The sequence below is a fragment of the Schistocerca piceifrons genome, chromosome 8 (assembly GCF_021461385.2).
Source record: "Schistocerca piceifrons isolate TAMUIC-IGC-003096 chromosome 8, iqSchPice1.1, whole genome shotgun sequence".
NCBI lineage: Eukaryota > Metazoa > Arthropoda > Insecta > Orthoptera > Acrididae > Schistocerca > Schistocerca piceifrons.
Window position 1 is genome coordinate 177,823,185 of NC_060145.1, and position 21,761 is coordinate 177,844,945.

At 42.8% G+C, this 21,761-nt stretch overlaps 1 protein-coding gene across 1 annotated transcript in view; it reads left to right on the forward strand.

Annotated features, from left to right (window-relative positions):
• The window catches only part of LOC124712020 (LIM domain kinase 1), a 163,686-nt gene that overhangs the window by 108,556 nt on the left and 33,369 nt on the right, over positions 1–21,761 (forward strand). Inside the window, exons 8-10 of the mRNA XM_047242311.1 lie at positions 8,466–8,680; positions 15,341–15,575; positions 16,811–17,068. Of these exons, the coding sequence (XP_047098267.1) occupies positions 8,466–8,680; positions 15,341–15,575; positions 16,811–17,068 (708 nt within the window). The remainder of the gene's footprint in view (positions 1–8,465; positions 8,681–15,340; positions 15,576–16,810; positions 17,069–21,761) is intronic.

Here is a 21,761-nt window from a genome sequence, read left to right on the forward strand (position 1 = left end):
TACTGACGCAAATGTGATTGCCGAGCACTTTGGTGAGCACTGGTTGAGCCTCTGCGTCGGAGAATTACGTCACAGCCTTTTGCACTCTCAAACGGCAGCTGGAAGGGAAAATCCTATCGTTCGCTACATGCCACAGTGAATCCCATAATGCCCCATTACAGAGTGGGAGCTCCTCAGTGGCCTTGCACATTGCCCTGACACAGCTCCTGGGCCAGATCAGATCCACTGTCAGATGATTAAACATCTCTCATCTGGCTACAAGTGATATCTCCTCATTATCTACAACCAGATCTGGTGCAATGGCATCTTTCCATCGCAATGACGGGAGAGCACCATCATTCCAGTGCTCAAACCTGGTAAAAACCTGCTTGATATTGATAGCTGTTGGCCCATCAGCCTCACCAATGTTCTTAGTAAGCTGCTGGAACTGTGATATGTCGGAAGTTGGGTTAGGTCGGGTCCTGGAGTCACGTGGCCTACTGGCTTCTGCCAGGGTCACTCTACCACTGATAATTTTGTGCCCTTGAGTCTGCCATCCGAACAGCCTTTTCCAGACACCAACACCTTGTTGCCATCTTTTTGATTTACGAAAAGCTTATGACATGACCTGGCGACATCTTATCCTTGCCACATTATACGAGTGGGGTCCAGGAGTCCATCTATGCCCTCGAACGGCCTGGTCATTCAGTGGTGTTTGTCTGGACCCCAGGTCACGTCAGAATCCAAGGCAACAAACTTGCAGACAGGCTGGCCCAACAGGCTAAGCGGAAAACACTCCGGAGATCAGCTTCTCTGCAACTGACCTGTGTTCAGTACTATGCCGCAAGGTTTTGTGGCTTTGGGAGATGATATGGCACAACCTCAGCATGCACAACAAACTATGTGCCATTAAGGAGACTATGAATGTGTGGCAGTCCTCCATGCAGGCCTCTCGCACGGACTGCGTGGTTCTCTTGCCGGCTCCGCATTGGCCATGCTTGGGTGACACATGGCCTACTCCTATGCTGTGATGACCCACCTCAGTGTTGGTGTGGCGCCTGTCTGACAGTGGCCCATATCTTGGTTAGCTGTCCTTCTTTGGCTGCCCTGCAACAGACTCTTCAGTTACCAGACTTGTTGCCATTAATTTTAACTGATGCCTCATCGGCTAATTTAGTTTTATGTTTTACACGTGATGGTGGGTTTTATCATTTGATCTAAGTTTTAGTGCATGTCCTTTGTTCCTCCGTGTTCTCCACTCTAATGCTTTTAGTTGTGGATGTTTTAATGTTTCACAGATTTGCTGGATTTTCCTCTTTTTCCTTTTTTTCTCGTGGTCGGCCAGCCATGAGCCATGGTCATGTGCTCCCCCCGCCCCTTTTTTAAACCAACCAACCAACTTACCCTGGTTCCCAGACCTGTGAACAGAGAGCATCAAATCATGGAATATTTTGAAATGTCTAAGCAGAAAGATATGGGAGGAACTTGCAGGGTATGCCTCCTGAAGTTTTATAGGCAATTTGTTGGAAAATTATAGATTTGGCTGGAGATCTGCCCACCATTCTCGCTGATGCAGACACCAATGTAACATGGGTTTTGAAATTTGGTGAATTGTCAGTCTCATCCCTAAATGGCTGGGTAGGGAGGTTAATGTGCTCTGAATGGATAGCTTGTCCAGGCAGATTGTCATTTTTAATGCCCTGTTTTCTGTGTTACAGTTTAGTGCATCTTAATGATGATTCTTTTATAATTAATGGTTGGCTTCCAGCCATTATAAGCTACTCTGCCTCTTGGGGCAGCCTTCGGCCCCCCTCTCCCAAGTGAATTACATGCTGGCCCTTCATAAGGGTGGTGATGACAGTGCTGCTGAATGTCCCACGTCCAAAAGATAAAAAAAAATTTGCTCAACACATATTCCATGTATGTCAGTGTAAAAGTCCAGAGTTTGCTGCACTGTTCAGAAACAGGTACAATCTATGCTTCACACTTGCAAAATCATTTGCTCCACCAATATTGAAACCAATGGAAAAGACTACTCGAAGACAGCCCAGTTCTTTGTATAAATGACTTACTAACACAGCGTTGCACAGGTACTGAATTTGCGATTTTCTATTAGAAACAAAAACAGAAAATGAACCATGTTTGTAGTGTAATATAAAAAAAAATTACATTTCCATGTATTTGTGAAGACCCTTTTTTGAAATTATGAAACAGTTGTACAAAGAAAAGTGGATAATGCACATATATATAATTGCATATTAAGAGACATAGTACGCAAAATACAAATTCTCTGTAATGTTTATTTCACTCTGAACTTGTATATAATCAGCATTACTAGTTACATGGCCAGGAACTATGACGAATAAATTCTTGGGTGACTCCACCTTTGAGCAAGCGTTAAGAAGTTGTCTGTGAGAAAAACGTGGAGATGTGAAACCCACTCTGCAGTATTTAATAGATTGTCCCTGTGACTTGTTAACACTTTGGGTCCTGAGCCATTGTGCGCGGGTGTCTACCATAAAGCCTGGCTGATTTTAACGTATTTTAAACTACAACAACTCATGAAAGGTTTCAGTTATATCAATAAAATTACTCTTATTGAAAGACCTAGACTTTCTTGTTTAAAACCATATATAATACCTTTCTCTTGAATTAATACATACTTTTGACAAGCGTTATTATTATAACATTGTTTTTGAAACAAGGAAAAATTGTTCAAAGGTTTATTCACTGTATTTTCTAGAAGGAATTTGTTTTATTTTACACAAAAATGGTGATTATGATGGATACAGTATGTCTTATCTACAGTAACTTCCTGTAACTATTTTAGGATGCGATTTTGCTCTTTGTGTGGTAAATTTTGAAGCACGGCATTTTGCACAATGCTACTTTACATTCACTACACTGGTAGCTTGTGTCTTTTCGCCACACTTTTCCAGTCAGTTTTTTCCTCTCAGAGAACAGACTACACACTGTTTTTGTTTCTGTTTCTTACCTACTTCTGTCTCAATCTTTTCCGGGAAATGATTTCCAGTTGATAGTCTTGAGAGTCCAGATGGACCAGGTCGGGGTTCAAGATCTTTGCTTTGTGCGAGATCTGCACAGATAACTGTCATGAAGTGAGATGTTGTGAGGTGTTTTCCAGTAACCTTATTATATAATATGCAGGAATTTACAATCAACATTAGTATAACATGGAATGCCAATTCTCTCCACCACTTCACAGTTCGATGTTCAAATGCGCCATATGACAATCGCTGATCTGATAAGTCAACACCAAACTTGTTTTTATTGTAGTCCACTACACAGGCTGGCTTTGACTTCTCTCTTCCTCTCTGATCAGTGAAAGTGACCATCTCAGCAGTGTGCCTTGTACTTATCATATGCACATTTCTTTTGTCCTTCCAACACAGTGCTAACATATTTCCTTTACGCCTGAAAATAAGTTCACCTCGCTGAAGGTTCGGATCTTTTATAGCACAAGGCAATCCCTGCCGAGATTTTCTTGTTGTTCCCACAAGAGCAGTTTTTGCAGCTTCCAGTTCTGAAGCAAGTATTGGACTTCTGTAGACTCTGTCCATAAACAAAGTGTAGCCTTTTCCTGACAGATTTGCAAGCAATGTCTTTACCAGAGTCACTGTGTCAGAACTTTCACCCGCGTAAACAGAGAAATTCCAGATGTAACCTGTGTCAGATTCAGATAACATGTACAGTTTGATACCATATTTATTTGGTTTTTGTGGCATGTACTGTTTGAAATACACACGACCTCGAAATTTACACATGCCTTCATCTATTGTAATTTTTTGAGATGGTGTATATGCACACTGGAAATTAGCACACACATTATCTAGGAGGGGTCTCACCTTGTGCAGTGGGTCATAGCCCGTTTCTCCTTTCCTCTTAGCTAAGGAATTATCACTAATGTGGAAGTTTCTCAAAATAGAAAGAAATCTGTAACGGCTCAAGATGTTTGGACAGAAATTACACGACACAACAGGATTCTTCGACCAGTGTTCTCGTATACGTGGCCTCACATTTACACACATATGGACAACAATTGCCAGAAACTTCCTTATTTCCATAAGTGTAACTCCTTTCCACTTTTATAATGAGCAGGTGGGTGAAAGGGAATTTGTGCTTTGTAATTTCCTGATGCATTGTTGAGCATACAGATTAGTTTGTTCCTTTATATGTATCATCATACTGTGTGTCAGGAAATATGAGAAACATTCTAGAGGTGCACTGTTCTGGTCTAAACTGACAACATTACATATTCCGGATTGTCCTGAGAATAGATCAATATCTGGTGCACGATCAGTAGTCGTCCAACCTTCCCCAGAATCGGTGCGGCGCGCAGGTCTCGGCTTCCCCCTCGCCGTCAGTCTCGCTCGTTCTTCAGACACAATATCGACGGGATTACTTGCTGCTGAAGTGCTTGAACACCTGCTCTCCTCTTCTGAATCTATCAGAAGAGTAGTATTTGCAAATAAAATCATAATTATGTACTGAGAGCTTATTCAGTGAAAATCTGAACAAAAATTATACATGTTTTGTTGTCAGAATTCTTTACCTGAACTGCCAGAAACTTCTTCTTGAACATAGTCCACATCATCATCAGAGTCATCTACAATATCTTCCTCTGACAAATCAACGTCACTTTCTTCTAAATCATGATGTAACTCGCGAGCAATTTCTTCGTCCATCAAGCCACGCTTCGCCATGTCGACGCTACTGAGACCGCGCGGGAAAAAAACGCCACTCACAAAACACTACAAATGAAAAGGGAAACACACCCTTCCACAGCATGCCCGCACCATCTAGTGACCAATACTCGAACTACAGTCCATGCAGTGCCTCCCAGACAAGCGGGAGCCGTAAGAACACACAAAGGAAGGAAGGGGAAGAACGAGAAACCGCGCCCGTAAAATTACGGGCGCCGGACTTTCGGGCAGGCCGCGCACGCCCGTATTTTTACGGGCATCAGCGCCTAAGTGTTAACTGTAATGGCAAATGCAAGCCTCACTGGAAACTTTAGTCTCGTGAAGTGAGAGGGGATATCTGTTGTAGTAAGGGGTATCACTGGGTTGTACACAATTTAATTCTCACCCTTTCCTATTAAGATGATAGCCTCAAGTACGTTACCCAAAACCTCTCTAACGCGCAGCCTTGTGGTATTGCAAAATTTTGGTGAATTTATGTTTTGTAGTAAAGTAATTGATGATTCCACTTTCAGTAAAAGGTGGTGTGATAGCTATGTTTTTGCTTACAGCCGTTCATACTTCACAGTCGAAAACTGTCAAAAGTGCTGGCAGGTGTCAGGGATTTCCTTAAGTTGACTCGACTGTAGAAGTTTGTTGGTAGTAAAGGACATATGTATTAAAACTTAATGCACAATGTAGCAGTTTTCATGCATCTCATTGTTTATGACATCACATCTCTTGAACTGTGATTGGTAGGTGGTTACCTAACAGTAAAGGATGTGAGTACAGAATTTCATTGAAATTTGTCCATTGGTTTAGGAGGAGATGTGGTACATACATACATACATACATACACACACTGATCAGCCAGAACATTATGACCACCTACCTAATAGCCGCTATGTCCACCTTTGGCATGGATAACAGTGGTGATACATCATGGCATGGAAGCAATGAGGCCTTGATTGGTCACTGGAGTTAGTTGGCACTAGATCTGCACACACAAGACACCTAATTTCCATAACTTCTGGGGAGTGAGGTTATGAGCTCTGACACTATATTCAATCACATGCCAGATGTATTTGATTGGGTTCAGATCTGGTGAGTTGGGGGCCCAGCACATCAGTTGGAACTCGCCACTGTGTTTGTCGAATAATTCCATTTCCTAGAGGAAATAAATTTTCTGCAATGAGATTAGACACATCAGAAAACTGTAAGACAGTGCATATGACATGGAATGTACATCACACACAGGACACAGTAATATGGGAAGAATTGTGTTTACTGATCTGTTTAGTCATTCTATCCCTGAGAATGAGAAGTCAGTTGACAGACAGATTGTTCCAGAATTTTAACGCTCTCTGCACCAAACCAAACCTGTAGAAAATACAATTTGAAGCATTTGGCTTCAAGTATTACTTCCCCCATGTTTTTAGTAATCTTGGGGCAACTATATTAGCTTCCTGCAGTGTTAGTTAAAGTGCATGTTCACAGTTAGCATAAAAAAGGCCTCATATTGTGAATTTTCGAAAAGATATTTTCACACTTACCATTAAGTGCATGACATACTGTTGGCCTGACTCTAGTTTATGAAATGACCATCTGAAAAACTTTAAAAGTATGAAATTTGTTAATTCTGGGTCACTATGTAGAATAAACAATAGAAATGTGACTTGAAATTGTGCACTGTGTAGTAAATTTTAAGATTTATGCTGGAAAGCAGGCTCTCAACAACTCTTCTTCACAGTTGGCATGATGCTGCTGTCAAACAGTTATCGGCTGAACAAAGACCATACTGTTTCCTTCGATTGATTTTTGTTCCATCCTGTTTCTTTGTGCAGTTGGTTCAGGAAGAAACTGGTGCTAGTGTTAAGTGTGAACAAATAATTATGTTCAGTGCCTAAGGATTTACATACCACTAGATTGCAGAATGCAGAAATTGTATCTATACAAGAAGATCAGAAAGATGTTGGCAGTATCATGAAAGAACAAGTTAAATTTACATCAATTTGGACAAGGCTGTAGTTGACTTCACTGACAAATATCTGATGTTGTGGGAAATAAGCTGAGGACAACTTGATACTGAAAAATGTCATGGTGTCAAGGTGAGGTATGTGATGTTAACGTTGTGTGTGAAATTCAAAATTCATCACAAAAATTAAAAAAAAGTGATTCAGTGGAAGAACTGATAAAACACACTTAGGTGTGTAGAAATAACAAAAAATGTGTTGAAAGTATACTACCTGTAATTTTGTCCCATAATTTAAATTTTCAGGTCACTAGAAACGGTATTGTGGATTATTTCAGTATTCCCAAAATATGAGAGTTGATAAATCATAAAGACTTTCACTTTTAATTTTTTTCCTTTTCTGTTAAAACATAGAAGGTGTACATCACTTTTGTATGCACTCTCCTGCTCTTAAAATCCACACATCCCATGACAGCATCATGTTGCCCTCACCTGTGAAAACTGTAAGACTCTTTCAACAGCCAGTTGTGCACAAAGTCTTCCACAGCTCTGTTAGGAGCTGAAAATTGCAAGGTGATGGATTTGGGCTGTTAGCAGGCTGGTTGTAGCGTATCTGTCTAATTTCGCCCACTTTCTGCTAACAGCAGCAGTATGATGATGTGTTGATTGGTTGATTTGTGTGGTGTGGTAAGCTAGTGTAACCTTACTCAAAAGTTCACTACAGTATGCTAGATTGGTATGAGACTTGTCGGTAATAGACATGTCAAATACCCCAATAGTAACAAAGGTCACAATCATCTTGCCAGGTGACAGAAAAGTATTGGCTTTAACTGGAGTATTTTCACCTTTGCTTTTCCACTCCTTACTGGCATTTTCTGACCTGGCCATGTAGTGCTGTACGCATGTTTCATCACAAGTGAAAATGCAATTCAAGAATGCACTCCGTTGATCTACAAATATTGTTGAGTGGCTTTCACTAACTTACCAACATTTCAGTTTATATTCTTAAGGGAAAAATTGGGGGACTTGCCAGGAGTGCACATTGCAGTGGATGTGTTGTAATAGCCCCCATCACTTTTGGATACCATCAAATGTTGGGTGCCTTTTATGAGATGATAAAATGCACTGAGTTTCTCATCTGTAAACGTTTCTGCATAGGCTTCTTGCCTCTAATTTTCAACCGATTTATGGCTTTCTTCGAAGCGTACATACAATGTCTTGAAAGTGTTAAACTGTGCTTTCACACTCTGCAAAATTTGTGCCATATTCATATCTTCATGAGTAAGAAATTTGATGAAGTGTTGCTGTATCATAAATGAAGCTGCCATTCATGAATAATACTGTAGGGGACTATAAATACTTCTGCCTGCCATCCACACTGTTGACATCCTCATCTGTCGCTGCCTACTCTTTCAACAACACATGCCTACTCTTTTCAACAACACGTGCTCAAAGCACAATCTTGTGTATATTTGAACCAACTTCATATTTACTGAATTTTATTAAGATTTCAACAGAATAAAAAGTAGCAGAAAGAAGTTGTAAAATAGTGGCTAATTTGTCAAAATATGTCAACAAACGACACAGCAGCATTTACCTGCATATTGCTAGGATTTTCCTGTTTCTGCAGCACAGTTAATAGAACTGATCTGGTACTCAGATGGTAAAGGAGCTTTTGGCTTTGGTAGAGATATAACTTACACAGGAAAAATCAAGAAGCATTCGATGAAGCAATAATTGCATTATATTTTGAGGTGTGTTATTTACTTGAAAACTAGGCATTTAATTGAAAGTTAACATTACTGTCCATACAGCTGACAATAGAACATGACCCAGATGCTTCTTGCCGACGCCGTCCAAGTGTAGCTGCCTCACCACCTTCTTCGCGGCCTCCAGATGGACGCCTTTACAGACGTAAAGATGAGGGTTACATGAGTGGATCCAGATCTCGTGCACTGCGGCGTAGCCGGGGGAGTGGTAGTAGCAGTAGCAAGGAACGATCCTCATCAATGTCAAGACTGCTTGAAGGGTAAGCAAAAGAAGTACTTTTACACTTTGAATTTGCATTTTAGATAGAGGATAAATGTTCAGGCCGTCATTTTTCATGAGGAAGGAGTAGTACCTGAATCTGAAAAATAACACTTAAAGCACAAAAAGCATAAAATATGCAGGATGTTTATAAAATGCACTACTTTGTTACATTATTGAAACATTGTGCACAGCTGCAAGCCTGTCACTTGGAGCCACCCCCTGGTGTGATACGACCTGTAAATGCTATGGACTGGCACTGGTCAGTAGTCTTGTTGCTTCAGCATTAAATATGCACTATTGATCAGTAGACTATCGACCTCGACTGTATTTTGTTGATTAAGATTGCTCCCTCGGCTGTTGGTATTTGCTTATGATGACTTTGCTGCACTCTGGAGTGGCATTTGGTTAGCCATCCACTTTGTGAACTCCATTGTCGTCAACCTCGGGACCCCCTTTTGTTCCATTGTTCTCCTTGTTACTCCAGTGCGAGTGATGATAAACTGTATTCTACCTGTGCAGAGTAGGATAGAAAAGTGGGGATTCAAAGTTTCTCACTGTTCCAGTGCAACATGGATCCAGAGTTTCTAAAGTTGTGGCAGCAGCAGTTGCAACAGCAATATCAACAGGAGCTGCAGCAACAGCTTGGAGGGGGGGAACTGCAGCAGCACGAACAGCATTGGGAACCCAGGAGCTATAAGAGTAATTGTTGTTAAAAACTGCTGCAAAAATTAGCAACATTCGGCAGCTGCACTATCCTCATCTCGCCCTCTGTTATTTACTTGCTTTGATGAGTCAAATGAAAGTTGGGAGGTCTGTTTACATTGTTTTGTTCCCCATTGCAACCTGGCAAGGCAAGTCAAGTAACAAACCCAAAACGTCAGTGCGAACTCTTACTGTCTTCTCGTAATAAACCGTACAAAACAGCACAAAAGTAGATTGCAGCTTGTGGCATCAACAGTGTCACTGCCCTTTTTGTGACATCGTCTGCTTTGCACGCTGCAAACTGGGGCATCTAGCGAGTGCCTGTCAAGGCTGGCATGTGGCAGCAGCATTGGCCGCTAGCTCACTGCAAACTAACTTGCCAGTGACCTTGGCAGCAGAAGCAGATGTGATACAGTGTCTCATGTTACAACTAGATAGTAGAAGAGCAACAGTGGATTCTCAGGTGGACACAGGCATGGCCGTGTCTCTAATTGAAGAGGACGCATACCTGCAAACTGGTTCCTAATAGCTGAGATCCCCGTATTATATAGTGATGACATATACTGACTATTTGATATTGTTGCACTGTCACATTGTAATCTAGGTTAAGTATGAAAATGTAGCTCGGCAACACCACACATCACATCCTACATGGGGTCTTCTCCTATTATCCCCATTGTATGTAGGTGTTCTTTGAAATTCCCGCGGCCTGTCAATAGTCCAACCATGAGTTTCATTTCTCTCCTGTTCAAGCCCAGGATTGAGAGACTTCTCTTAAAACATGGCTTTGGCATCAATACCTTGCCATGTTTTTGCTTTTGGACCTTAGCACAATATTCTACATGCTGTCTCCTTTTCCAGTCTCGTAGTTTTATTTTGATTATCGCCTTGGTGATTGTCAGGTCAGGTTACGGTCCAATAAATGGGGTCATCGCCCCTATCCTGGCCAACGTATCAGCTTGCTCATTACCACTAATCCCTGTGTGACCGGGGACCCACAATAGGTTTACCCTATTGCTTTCCCCTAGCTCCTCAAGGACTTTGTGGCATTCTGTTATGATCTTTGATCTTGTTGCAGAGGCCACCAGTGCTTTCAGGTCTGCTTGGTTGTCTGAATAAATGAAAATTCTGCGACCTCTGTAAGACTTCCGCAAATTCTCCTCCACGCACACCCTGGTAGCAGATATTTCTGCTTGAAACACAATGGCCATCTCCTCTAGAGAGATTTCACTCTCCAGTCTTGACTGCACTCTGTATACCCCGACCCCAGCACCTTGGTCTGTTTTCCAACCATCAGTGACCCAAACTACGTCCCCAGTACGATGTCAAAATTTGTTCTCCCAGAACTCTCTACTTGTAATTACTACATTGAAAGACTTGTTGTAGCAGCTGGAAGTTGTTATATAGTTGGCTGGCATTTCCCCAACCATACCTATGTCTAACTCAGTATTTTAGTGTGAGATCAGGAATACCCCAGTGAGTTCCAGGTTTTGCCAGTCTTTAACCTGTCTGCTTCAGCTGCTGCCACCATCTTTACCCACAGGTGTAATGGGGACATGTCCAGCATGGTTCCCATCCCAGCAGTGTCCGCCCTCGGTAGCTGAGTGGCCAGCGTGACAGAATTTCAATCCTAAGGGCCCGGGTTCGATTCCCTGCCGGGTTGGAGATTTTCTCCCCTCAGGGACTGGTTGTTGTGTTGTCCTAATCATCATCATTTCATCCCCATCGACACGCAAGTCGCCCAAGTGGCATCAAATCGAAAGACTTGCACCCGGCGAACGGTCTACCCGACTGGAGGCCCTTGTCACACGACATTTATTTATCCCAGCAGTGGGTGTGCTGCTAATTCCGCCTGTAATGGCTAAGCAGGCCAATCTTCGCACCTTAGCAAGCTCCTTAGCAGCTACCCGCTGTTTTTCATTTTTCCAGCATATTATAGTCTAATAAGTGATCATAGGTCTTACTACCGTGGTGTAGATCCAGTACATACTCTTGGGGATTATCAACCATTCAAGGAAGACACAGCAGTACATTCTCTAGAGAGGGTGAGCCTTAGAGCAATTCACACATTTTGTAGGAGATGAACATATGACTCCTTCATGGGCAGCCTTACCACAATTGCCACAGGTGGCTTCTCCCTTACATGCAAGAGTGGTGTGGCCAAAGCACTGGCATTTAAAACAGCACATTGGGTTGGGGACATAGGTCCACATGGTAAGGTTTGTTGATTTGGGGGAAGGGACGGAACAGCGAGGTCATCACTCCCATTGGATTAGGGAAGGACAGGGAAGGAAGTCGAGGAAGTCGGCCATGCCCTTTCAAAGGAACCATCCTGGCATTTGCCTGAAGCGATTTAGGAAAATCACGGAAATCTTAAATCAGGATCGCCTGATGTGGGTTTAAACCATCGTCGTCCTGTATGAGAGTCCAGTGTGCTAACCATTGCACCACCTTGCTTGATACCACATGATAAAGCGAAGAAAACTTGCCTTTATATGTTCTGGGAGTTCTGTGATATTAAAAGTGAAGTTGAGCATGTCAGATTTAATCAAACTGCCTTCCACCCATTGCATAACATTTTGCACATCTACAATGCCTTCTTGGGCCCACTCAACTTTCAGTTCTGTCCACCAGGTTCCTGAATGTCACAACACCCTTATTGTTGTTTAATGTGGTACGGAGCAGTCTCAATAGCTCATTCCCCATGGCTTTGGCTTTCTGCAGTTTGTCACTTGTTGGGAACTTGAGAGTTCCACCAACAGTGTCCCATTTTGCAACTACTTAACGGATTTTAATGTACCTGCAATCCTCTCTAAGCCCCTTTCAATGCAAGAAAGTGAAATCTTTGCCAAAGCTTCAATCTTTCCTTTTAACCAATAAAAACAGTTCTCCTTTCTCCATGGAACGGGTGCTCCTTATCTGAGAGGTCCATGATAGTTTCTCATCCAGGGTTACCCCTAGATATTTCACTATCCCCTTCACTGATAGAGTTTCACCGAGAAGCTTGGGATTGCAATATGTGTGTTGGATCTGCTTCCTTGTAACTGTTACTGCAACAGTCTTCTTAGAACTGACCCTTAGATCCTGTTTCCTGCACAAATTTTGCATAATGTTCAATTCTCCTTGTGCTATAGCTCTGACTTTTGTTGAAAATTTGTCAAGTATTACTATGATAAGATCATCTGCATATCCGTGTACTGTCTACTGTCTAGAGTTTTATTCAACAATGAGTTCATTCACCACAAGGTTCCAGAGTAGAGGGGACAGGACCCATTCTTGTGGACAGCCTCTGGAGGTGTTGATTACTGTTTTTTCTTGCATCATGGTGGCTCTTACGTTTCTACCACTAACCCATGGCTCTATGGCTCTAATCCACCTGCAAATGGTGGTCTCAAAGCCATGCACCTTTGCTGCCTTAACCATGGATTTTGAAGGTCCAAGAAGATGCAGAGGGCTATTTCCTGAAAGTGTGCTTTCTCCACCTTCCCAACAAGTTGGTGGAATGCAGTTTCACATGATTTTCCTGGTTGGTATGCATTTTGGTTTATGTGTAGAGGGACCCTAGTTAACCTCCTCTCCCTAACATGCACATTGATCAGTTTTTCTAATGTTTTAAGAACAAAGGAGGACAGACTGGCTGGTCTCACATCTGTGGTCTTGGTACGATCAATTCTCCCTGGCTTTGGAATGAAGACGACCTTCACTGCCCTCCAGACATTAAGAATGATCCCTGCTGCTAGGTTAACCCTAAGTAACCTGCATAGGAATCTTATTAAGTTTGCTCCTGCTGGTTGCAGGAGCACTGGGAAAGTTCCGTCTGGACCAGGTGACTTGAACAGTTGGAATGTTCCCGCCCATTGGATTTTATTGTGGCCAACACATTCTCTGGCAGATTTCCAGTTCTCCCTTCAAATGCCTGAAAACAGATATCGCACAGGGATCTCATCCTGGCCTATGTTGTCTCTGAGTACATTGAGGAAAATGTCTTAAGGAGTAGTTCCAGTGTTTCATGTGCTGTCCTTGTATATTCCCATCCTCTTTCCTTAAAGTTCCTCCAGAATTAGTTGGTACCCTAGTGAGGATTTTGTGAAGTCTGGCCTGAACAGCGGTACCCTCTACCTTTTCACAGAATACCTTCCAGGGCGCCTGCTTTTCTTGCTTAATTATAAGATTGTATTCGACAAGGGCCTCCCGATATTCTGCCCATTGTCCTTTCCTTCTTGCAAGGTTAAACAGTCTTTGTATCTGTTTCCTCTGTGATTCCAGGTTGTTGTTCCACCAAGATAAATTTCTATTCGTGCACTTCTTGGTGATAGAGCAGTTGTCATGGTATGAGGTCACCATGGCAGTACCTCTGCTACCTCCTCAAACTCTACTGGTTTCCTTATCGAAGTACTGACTTCCGATAGGCTTGAGTGGAGGTCCCCCTATATGCCTCCCAGTCAGTTTTCCTGGGATTCCTATAGGATATGGTCTATCTAAGGCCCATTTCAACCTCGAACTTAATATACATGTGGCCTAATGAGGATGGCTCTGAAGCCTCATGCCATTGTTTGACATAACTAACCATCAAAGTGGAACCATAGGTTATGTCAATTACCTCTTCCCCCTCTTACATTTCTAAGTAGGTTCCTTGCCCCTATTGAGGATCTCTAAGTTATTAGCTAGAAGAAATTCTAGGAGTTTCTCACTTCTACTGTCAGTGTTGTCACTGCCCCACATCAAGTTGTGGGCATTAGCATCACATCCAACCAACAGTTCGTCACACTGCTGTGCACAGTTTTCCATCAGTCTCCTCACCTCCTGAGGAGGAGCACTGTCTTCATAAGGAAGGTATGCTGAAGCCATTACAAACTCCCTCGTGATACCTTCGTCACGTTGTTGCATCCTGATGGTCATTAAGTCCCTAGAACAAAAGTCCGCCATCGACATGAAGGGGATTCCATTTTTTACATAAATGCACATTTTGGAGTTTCTTATATTTCTAGCATAAGCCAGCTTACCTCCAGTGTCGCCAAGGCCCGATACACTCGCTTTATATAAATAGGGTTCTTGAATCGGCCACATCCACTTCTCGTCTTCCCAGAAGACGACTCAGGGCAGCAGTGGCCCTTTTACTGTGTTGCATATTTATCTGCAACATATTCAGTCTCCATCTTGCCACCATTGTCGCTTCTGGTGTCTTTGATTACCCTGACGGCAACCTGCGAGAACCCCAAGAATAGTCTCAGGTTCTGTTCCTGCACTGTCTTCAGGGACTTCTCTCTGACTTCCACTGAAACTGTTGCAGGAGAGCAACGGTTTGCCGAGCGTTGTGTGGGCGAGCGTTGTCATGGAGAATGTGTACGACCTTGCTCAATATTCCTCTTCTCCGGTTCTGAATTGCCGTTTGAGTTTTTTTGAGTGTCTCACAGTATCTGTCAGCGTTAATTGTGATCCCAGCGATTCAACTCTGACGACGAGGTGAAAGGAGAGGTTCATAACTTTCTGAACAGCTTGGCGGCGAGCTGGTATGGCATGGGCATGCAAAAACTGCCACAGCGTTTACAAAAATACATCGACAGAAATGGTGATTATGTCGAAAAATAGCTGAATGTTCAAGCTGTAAACTGATGTAAACCATTGTAGAAATAAACAGGACTATGTACATATAAAAAATAGGAGACCTTACTTTTTGGATTACCCTTGTAGATTGTGTTGGATGCTATAGGTAGGAAAGGTGGTAAATGGCAAGCTGCAAGAGTGAACTGAATCAGTTCAACCTTGTGATTGATCAGAAAAACAACATGGACTACTGAGTGGACAGTATTGTCATTTCTTTTTATAAATCATACAGTAGCTTTACATTTTCTAATCAGGTTTCCAGTTCCTAAAATAGAATAAGTCTTATGATTTAAGCTCTGTATCTCAAAATGGCTTACATATTTTTCATTGTATACTGTTTTTACATTTTCAGCAGTTCACCACCATCTGGCCGTGAAAGCTGTGATCTGTCACGAACTCGATCATTTCGTGTGGAACCCAAAAGTCAGCGCATTTTCCGTGCCTCTGACTTAGTGAAGGGTGAATTATTGGGGAAAGGATTCTTTGGCCAAGTGTACAAAGTTACCCACCGCGCAACAAATGAAGTCATGGTACTGAAAGAATTATACAGAGTGGATGAAGATGCACAGAAGAATTTTCTCAAAGAGGTAAACTGAATATTCATTTGTAAGAAATACTTTGGATAAGTTTAGCTCTGCATGGCAATAATGTGTACAGAGGGATACTAGTTTAGTATTTTTCTTGCAAAATGCCCCTGATAATTTCAAAACAAAAGAGTAACCAATGGTATAATAACAATATGAAAAGGATAGATTACTACTCATCACCTCAAGGAGTCAGTGAGTGGCATTCAGGCTAGTCTGATAGCTAATAATATGTTGCAGTCTTCTTCTTACTGCACTTGTGTGCCACTCGGCACCTCAATGTGGTGAATAGTAAGTAATCATCCTTTTCATATTGTTGCGAATCAATCGTGGGTTTTATATTGTTAGAGTTTGCAAAACAAATGGAGCAGAGACAATTATTGACTCATTCTGAATTACAAATGTACACAATTTTACTATAAACAATATTGATGGTGGTAGTATTTGAAGATAACAATTCCATATGAAATGTTCACCATAATTGTTCAGTTTCAGATTTAAATGTACTAGCAAATGCTGTTTTAAAATCCAGTTTTGAAAAGGTAGTTGATTCGTGGTCCATATCAGCAGTTTCAGTAATAAGTTAATTGGCAGAATTAGCCTTGTATGCAAAAGTTGATAAAAATTTTCTTGTGCTTGTGTGCACATCTGAATGACATTATTTTGAAATATATGATTACGTTTATTTCATGTTACCTCTTCTTAAACACAGACCGTTACGATATTTGACTACTTCTGTTTTTTCAACACTTTCCTCTGTTCTAACCAAAGAAATTGGTGCTACTACAAGTTATCTGGCAGTTATAATTTTGTCAACCTGCCATAGCTTAATAAATTGAAGCAATTTAACTTTATTTTATGTTGCAGATTGTGAAGAGATCAACAACTGCTTCATTATGTCACTAATCTTTCTTACAACTAAAATTTACAAATTGTAGTTTATACCTGCTGTCAAATACATAATTCTGAAGGATATATTTAACTTCATTGTTTCTTCTCTTTCCTTTAGTGGCATTTTAAGATGGCTGCAGCTTCATCTCAGTACTCCATATGTGTGTACCCAAAGAGCCTTCAGTCTTATGACATGGACGAAAGGAAATTACCATGGCATTTCCCCCTCCCGTTTCTTAATGTTACACTCTTCCGTGAGAGGCTTTCATATTACATCTTTCATTTTTATGTAAGGGTAAGAAACACATCTATGGGTTAGCATTGATATTGTTATATTTTTGCTTCAGGTGGCGGTACTTCGTAGTCTGCATCATCATAATGTGCTGCGCTTCATTGGAGTGTTGTACAAAGACAAGCGTTTGCACCTGGTCACTGAATTCATCTCGGGGGGCACGCTACGAGAGCTATTGCATGACATATCTGAACCATTACCATGGGAACAGAGAGCATCATTTGCAAAGGACATTGCTGCTGGCATGGCGTACTTGCATTCCATGAACATCATCCACCGTGATTTAAACTCTCACAACTGCCTTGTTAGAGAGGTTAGTTACATACATCATACATTTAGTGAGGAAATAAATTACAATGCTGTTATTTCATATAACCATGCCTGGGAACTGTGTGTGTGTGTGTGTGTGTGTGTGTGTGTGTGTGTGTGTGTGTGTGTGTGTGTGAGAGAGAGAGAGAGAGAGAAAGAGAGAGAGAGAGAGAGAGAGAGAGAGAGAGAGAGAGAGAGAGAGAGTTTTTGTTATTCTACACACATTACTGCAATATAAGTTATAGTATAAATTATAGGAAAAATGATCTGGAAACCTTATTTGGATCATACAGTTAGTTTTCAATTAACTTTCCAATAGAAGTGGATAAAGGCAGTAGGACCCTAATTGATAATGTTTTCTTTGATGATCAGAACAAGAAAATCAACTGTATACCCAGTAACACATGGTCTTTCTGATAATGCTGCCTAGTTAGGTAAATCAGATAGTGCCTTATGGTACAGATACTCCTCAGTGGAAACCAATTAATTAATGATTCCAGGATAAACATGTCTAAGAATACTTGCAAGAGAAGCCCTGGGATTAAATCTGTAACGAACCCAATACTGACATAAAATTCAATCTATTCTTTGATAAATTCATACCATTATTCAAAATTAACTTTCGATATACGCTAATCAGAAAGGACATTGAACAGTCTTGTAAAAACTGGATCACTAGAGCCTCCAGGGGCTCGGCATTCATTGCCTGGGTATGGGCTTGGCGACCCCAGGGTTCCTGAGCTGGGAACTGGTAAGCGCTGCCAGTCCCCCGTCACCATAAGCACTGGGCATGCTTTAGTGCCACCGAGCGGCGTCGGGGTGGAACATCGTGTGTCTCAGGAAATAGGGATCTTGGCTTAACTGCCCGGATCGCGAGGATGGAATAAACCTGTACAAAAAAAACCTCAATCTGAAGGTGTGTTGTTCGCTGATGAGATGCATGGCTGTTGAGGTAGAACAGTTATTAGCTGGCAACCTCTGGGGAACTTGCCGTACCTCAGTTGTATAAGGCTTACTCAGGCATGCGGGGCTCTGTCTGAGTGGACCCTTACTTCCCTAGCTGCTCGTGGGACCGAAATGGATGCTCCGAAATCCTCTTTTCCTCCTTCCAGCAGAGAGGGTGGACCACTGGAAGGTTGTAACACCCAGTCTATCAAGAGGGCTCGTGTAGTCAGTCCCCCTGACTCCGGCACCTCTATGACAAGTCCAGTCTTGCATTCTGGTCCTCAGAATGTGTTTCTCATAGTGAAATGGAAGAAGGGTAGTTTTGAAAGGGTTTCATCCTTCTACATACAAAAGGATTTGGAGGGAATCTGTGGCTCCTTAAAATCGGTGAAGTGCTTGTGCAATGGTGGAAACTTCCAATTCCCAACAGGCAGCTAACCTCCAAACTGCTAAATGCCCTTGGGAAAATGCCATAGACACTCAACTGCACAGCACCTTGAATTTTTGCAAAGGTGTTGTGACATGCCAGGATCTAGTCGAAATTCCCAAGGAGGAACTGCAACGTGAGTGGGCTCCGGAAGGTATAGTCAACGTGCAACATATCATGAAGGGGGTTGATGGCAATCTTACCAAATCCGACTACTTTATTCTGACCTTCAGTAGCATGAAACTTCCTGAGCACGTTAAGGCTGGCTTCCTTCACCTTAGTGTGAGGCCTTATTTCCCGACTCCAATGTGCTGTTTCAAATGCCAGCGTTTTGGGCATACCACATTAGGTTGTACAGGTGAAGCGACTTGAGGCAACTGCGACAAGGCCGTTCATGAAGGAGCTGGTTGCTCGTCTCCAACCAAATCAATTGTATCAATTACTCTGGAAACCAACCTGTTTGGAGTAGGGACTGCTGAATCTTTTTAGAGGAAGGGAAAATCCAGGAAATAAAAACAACCAAATGTATCCCCTATGGTGAGGCAAAAAAGATCTACAAGTCGGTTCAACCTCCCACATTTGCTACATCTTTTGCGTCAATGGTTCAGAAGCCTACTCCAAAAGCAGATGCTGACGGAGGTGGCAAGTGTTGGCACTAACACCTGCAGATGTCAGTGCACTTGCAAGGCAGCAAGTGTTTCAGAGCATGTAGCCTCTACTCCAATGACAGAAGAAAGGTACAGTGGCCGACTTGGACCAGCCCCTGGCACCTCCAACAGCTGATGCTGTTCAGAAGCCCAGTACAGCCATTACCACTCCCACGTCGGCTCCACCAAAGCCCACCAAACCGCAAAAAGCTCCTATAAAGCAGCAACAGCAGCTCAAATCATGTGGTAAACCGTCTGACTGTGTTGATTTCATTTTACATGATGCTTCATGTGACTCATCCCCAGAGCTGATGGAGTATGACATATGTGTGGGGGAATGATCTCGTCCCACAACTGCCCCTCCACTTGCTGCAGTCCCTCCACCCTGTCGGAAAGACAGGATGAAGGTGCTACCCCCGCCATAGATGGCTCCCAGATTTCAATGGAACTTGCAGGGCAGCAGAATGCATGTGGAGGAACTTCGTCTACTCTCTCAGGGTAGACTGCTGTGTCTGTCTCTCCAGGAGACTTACTTCCACCCGTCACACTCCCCTGGGCTATGAGGCTATACACTTCACAAAACAGACGACCTGGGTGGAGAGAGAGCTAGAGGAAGCGTAAGCATTTTCGTCAGGACAGACTACCATTCCTCACCCCTCTCACTTAAGACAACTTCAGAAACCATGCTGTGTCCGTGCACGTGCATCATCCATTCACTATATGTTCCCTTTACTTGTCCACACATGATGCACTTGATAAAGAGGCCTCACCGACTTTGTTACACAGTGCCCTCAGCCGTTCATCATCTGTGGTGATTTTAATGCCCACAATGTGCTTTGGGGCTCTGCAATTACTTGTCCCAGGGGTAGAGCAATTGAGAGGCTTCTCCACAGCGACTGGGTCATTCTCTGCCATTGATCTCTCGCTTTGCTCTCCAGCTCTTGCCCACAGTGCTCAAAGGGAAGTGGTCGATGACTTCCACAGAAGTGATCACTTCCCGATCCGGATTCTCCTGCCAGATGGCGTGGGCCCCGAAAGAAAACTGCCGTGATGGGTGCTCAGTAGAGCCGAATGGAGACTCTAGAACCAGTTGGCCCAGTTCGAACACTGTGCAAATGTCAAGGCATGGGTGGATCATATTACCCTCCTTGCAACTGCAGCATCCATTCCACAGTCCACAAGCCACCAAAAGAGGCATCCTGTCCCTTGGTGGAGTGCCAAATGCCACTCTGCAATCAGGACCAGTCATGCGGCTCTGTGTAGGTTCTGTCAGCCAACTGCTGAGAATGTTGCAGACTTTCGGGTGGTGAGGGTAAACGTCACCGAATTATTCGAGAGAGCAAGAGGAGGTTGTGGCAACAGTTCTTGAATACCATTAATCGTTCCACCAAAAGTTTCATTGCGTGGGAGACAATCAGGAGAATTTCTGGGAGAGGAGGGAGGTGCCCCATGACTGCTGTAATGAATAACTGCACTCTCCACACAGATCTGTGAGACATTGCCCAGACTATGGCGGTGTATTTTGCCACAGTTACTGCAACAGCCAGTCAGGATCCGGGTTTCCAGTGCCATAGAGCGGTTGCTGAGAGGTATAGTTTTGACTTCCAGTCCACCTCTAATGCAGTTTAAAAATGCCCATTCTCCATATGGGATCTGGATTCTGCATTGTCTGCGGCTTGTGGCACATCCCCTGGTCATGACAGGATCCTTTACAGTATGCTATGGCACCTCACAAGGCGCAACAAAGATTCCCTCCTCACACTTTTTAATGATATTTGGGCTTCAGGTCGCTTTCCTGACTCGTGGCGGGAGGCAGTTTTAATTACTCTTTAAAAACCTGGGAAAGACCGCACATGACCAAGTAGTTACTGTAATTTGCCCTCACTAATTGCATGGGAAAGACCTTGGAGTGGATGGTCAGCTGCCACCTTGTCTGGATCGTAGAATCCTGGCAACATCTTAGTCGTTTTCTGTGTGGGTTCAGGTGGTTTTGTTCCTCCTTTGATAACCTTGCCCTCCTGGAGGTGGCTATACAACAAGCTTTCCTAGGCCGTCGCCATCTTCTAGGTGTATTTTTTGACAGCGAGAAGGCCTACGATAGTACTTAGAGGCGTCTCTACCTGAAGCAACTTCATGAATGGGTTTTTCGTGGTTGTCTTCCCATTTTTATTCTGTCTTTCCTTGCGCCACGATATTTTAGATACCAAGGTGGTGACGTCCTGTCTGATCACTTTGAGCAGGAGAATGGTGTCCCTCAAGGTAGCGTTTTAAGTGTGACTGTCTTTGCCATAGCTATTAATAACATTACGTCCATAGTGAAAAGTCCTGTCCAGTGTTCCATGTTTGTGGATGATTTCTCTGTTTTGCTCTTCTAAAAGTCTCGCAACAACAACGCGTCAGTTGCAACTTGCTCTTAGACGTTTGGATGAATGGGCGCAGAACAGTGACTTTGTTTTCCACCAAGACGTCCGTGTGTGTTCTTTTTCACTATTCTCGTTCGATTTTTAACCTTTCCTGAATTGAGGATGGGGGACACTGTCCTTACTTTTAAAAATGCGGTGAGATTTCTGGGGCTCATTTTTTACTCGAAGCTTTCGTTGTTAACTCATCTTAAAGACCTGAAACAATGGTCACTTAAGGCTTTAAGTATTTTAAAATGTCTTAGCCACAGTACGTGG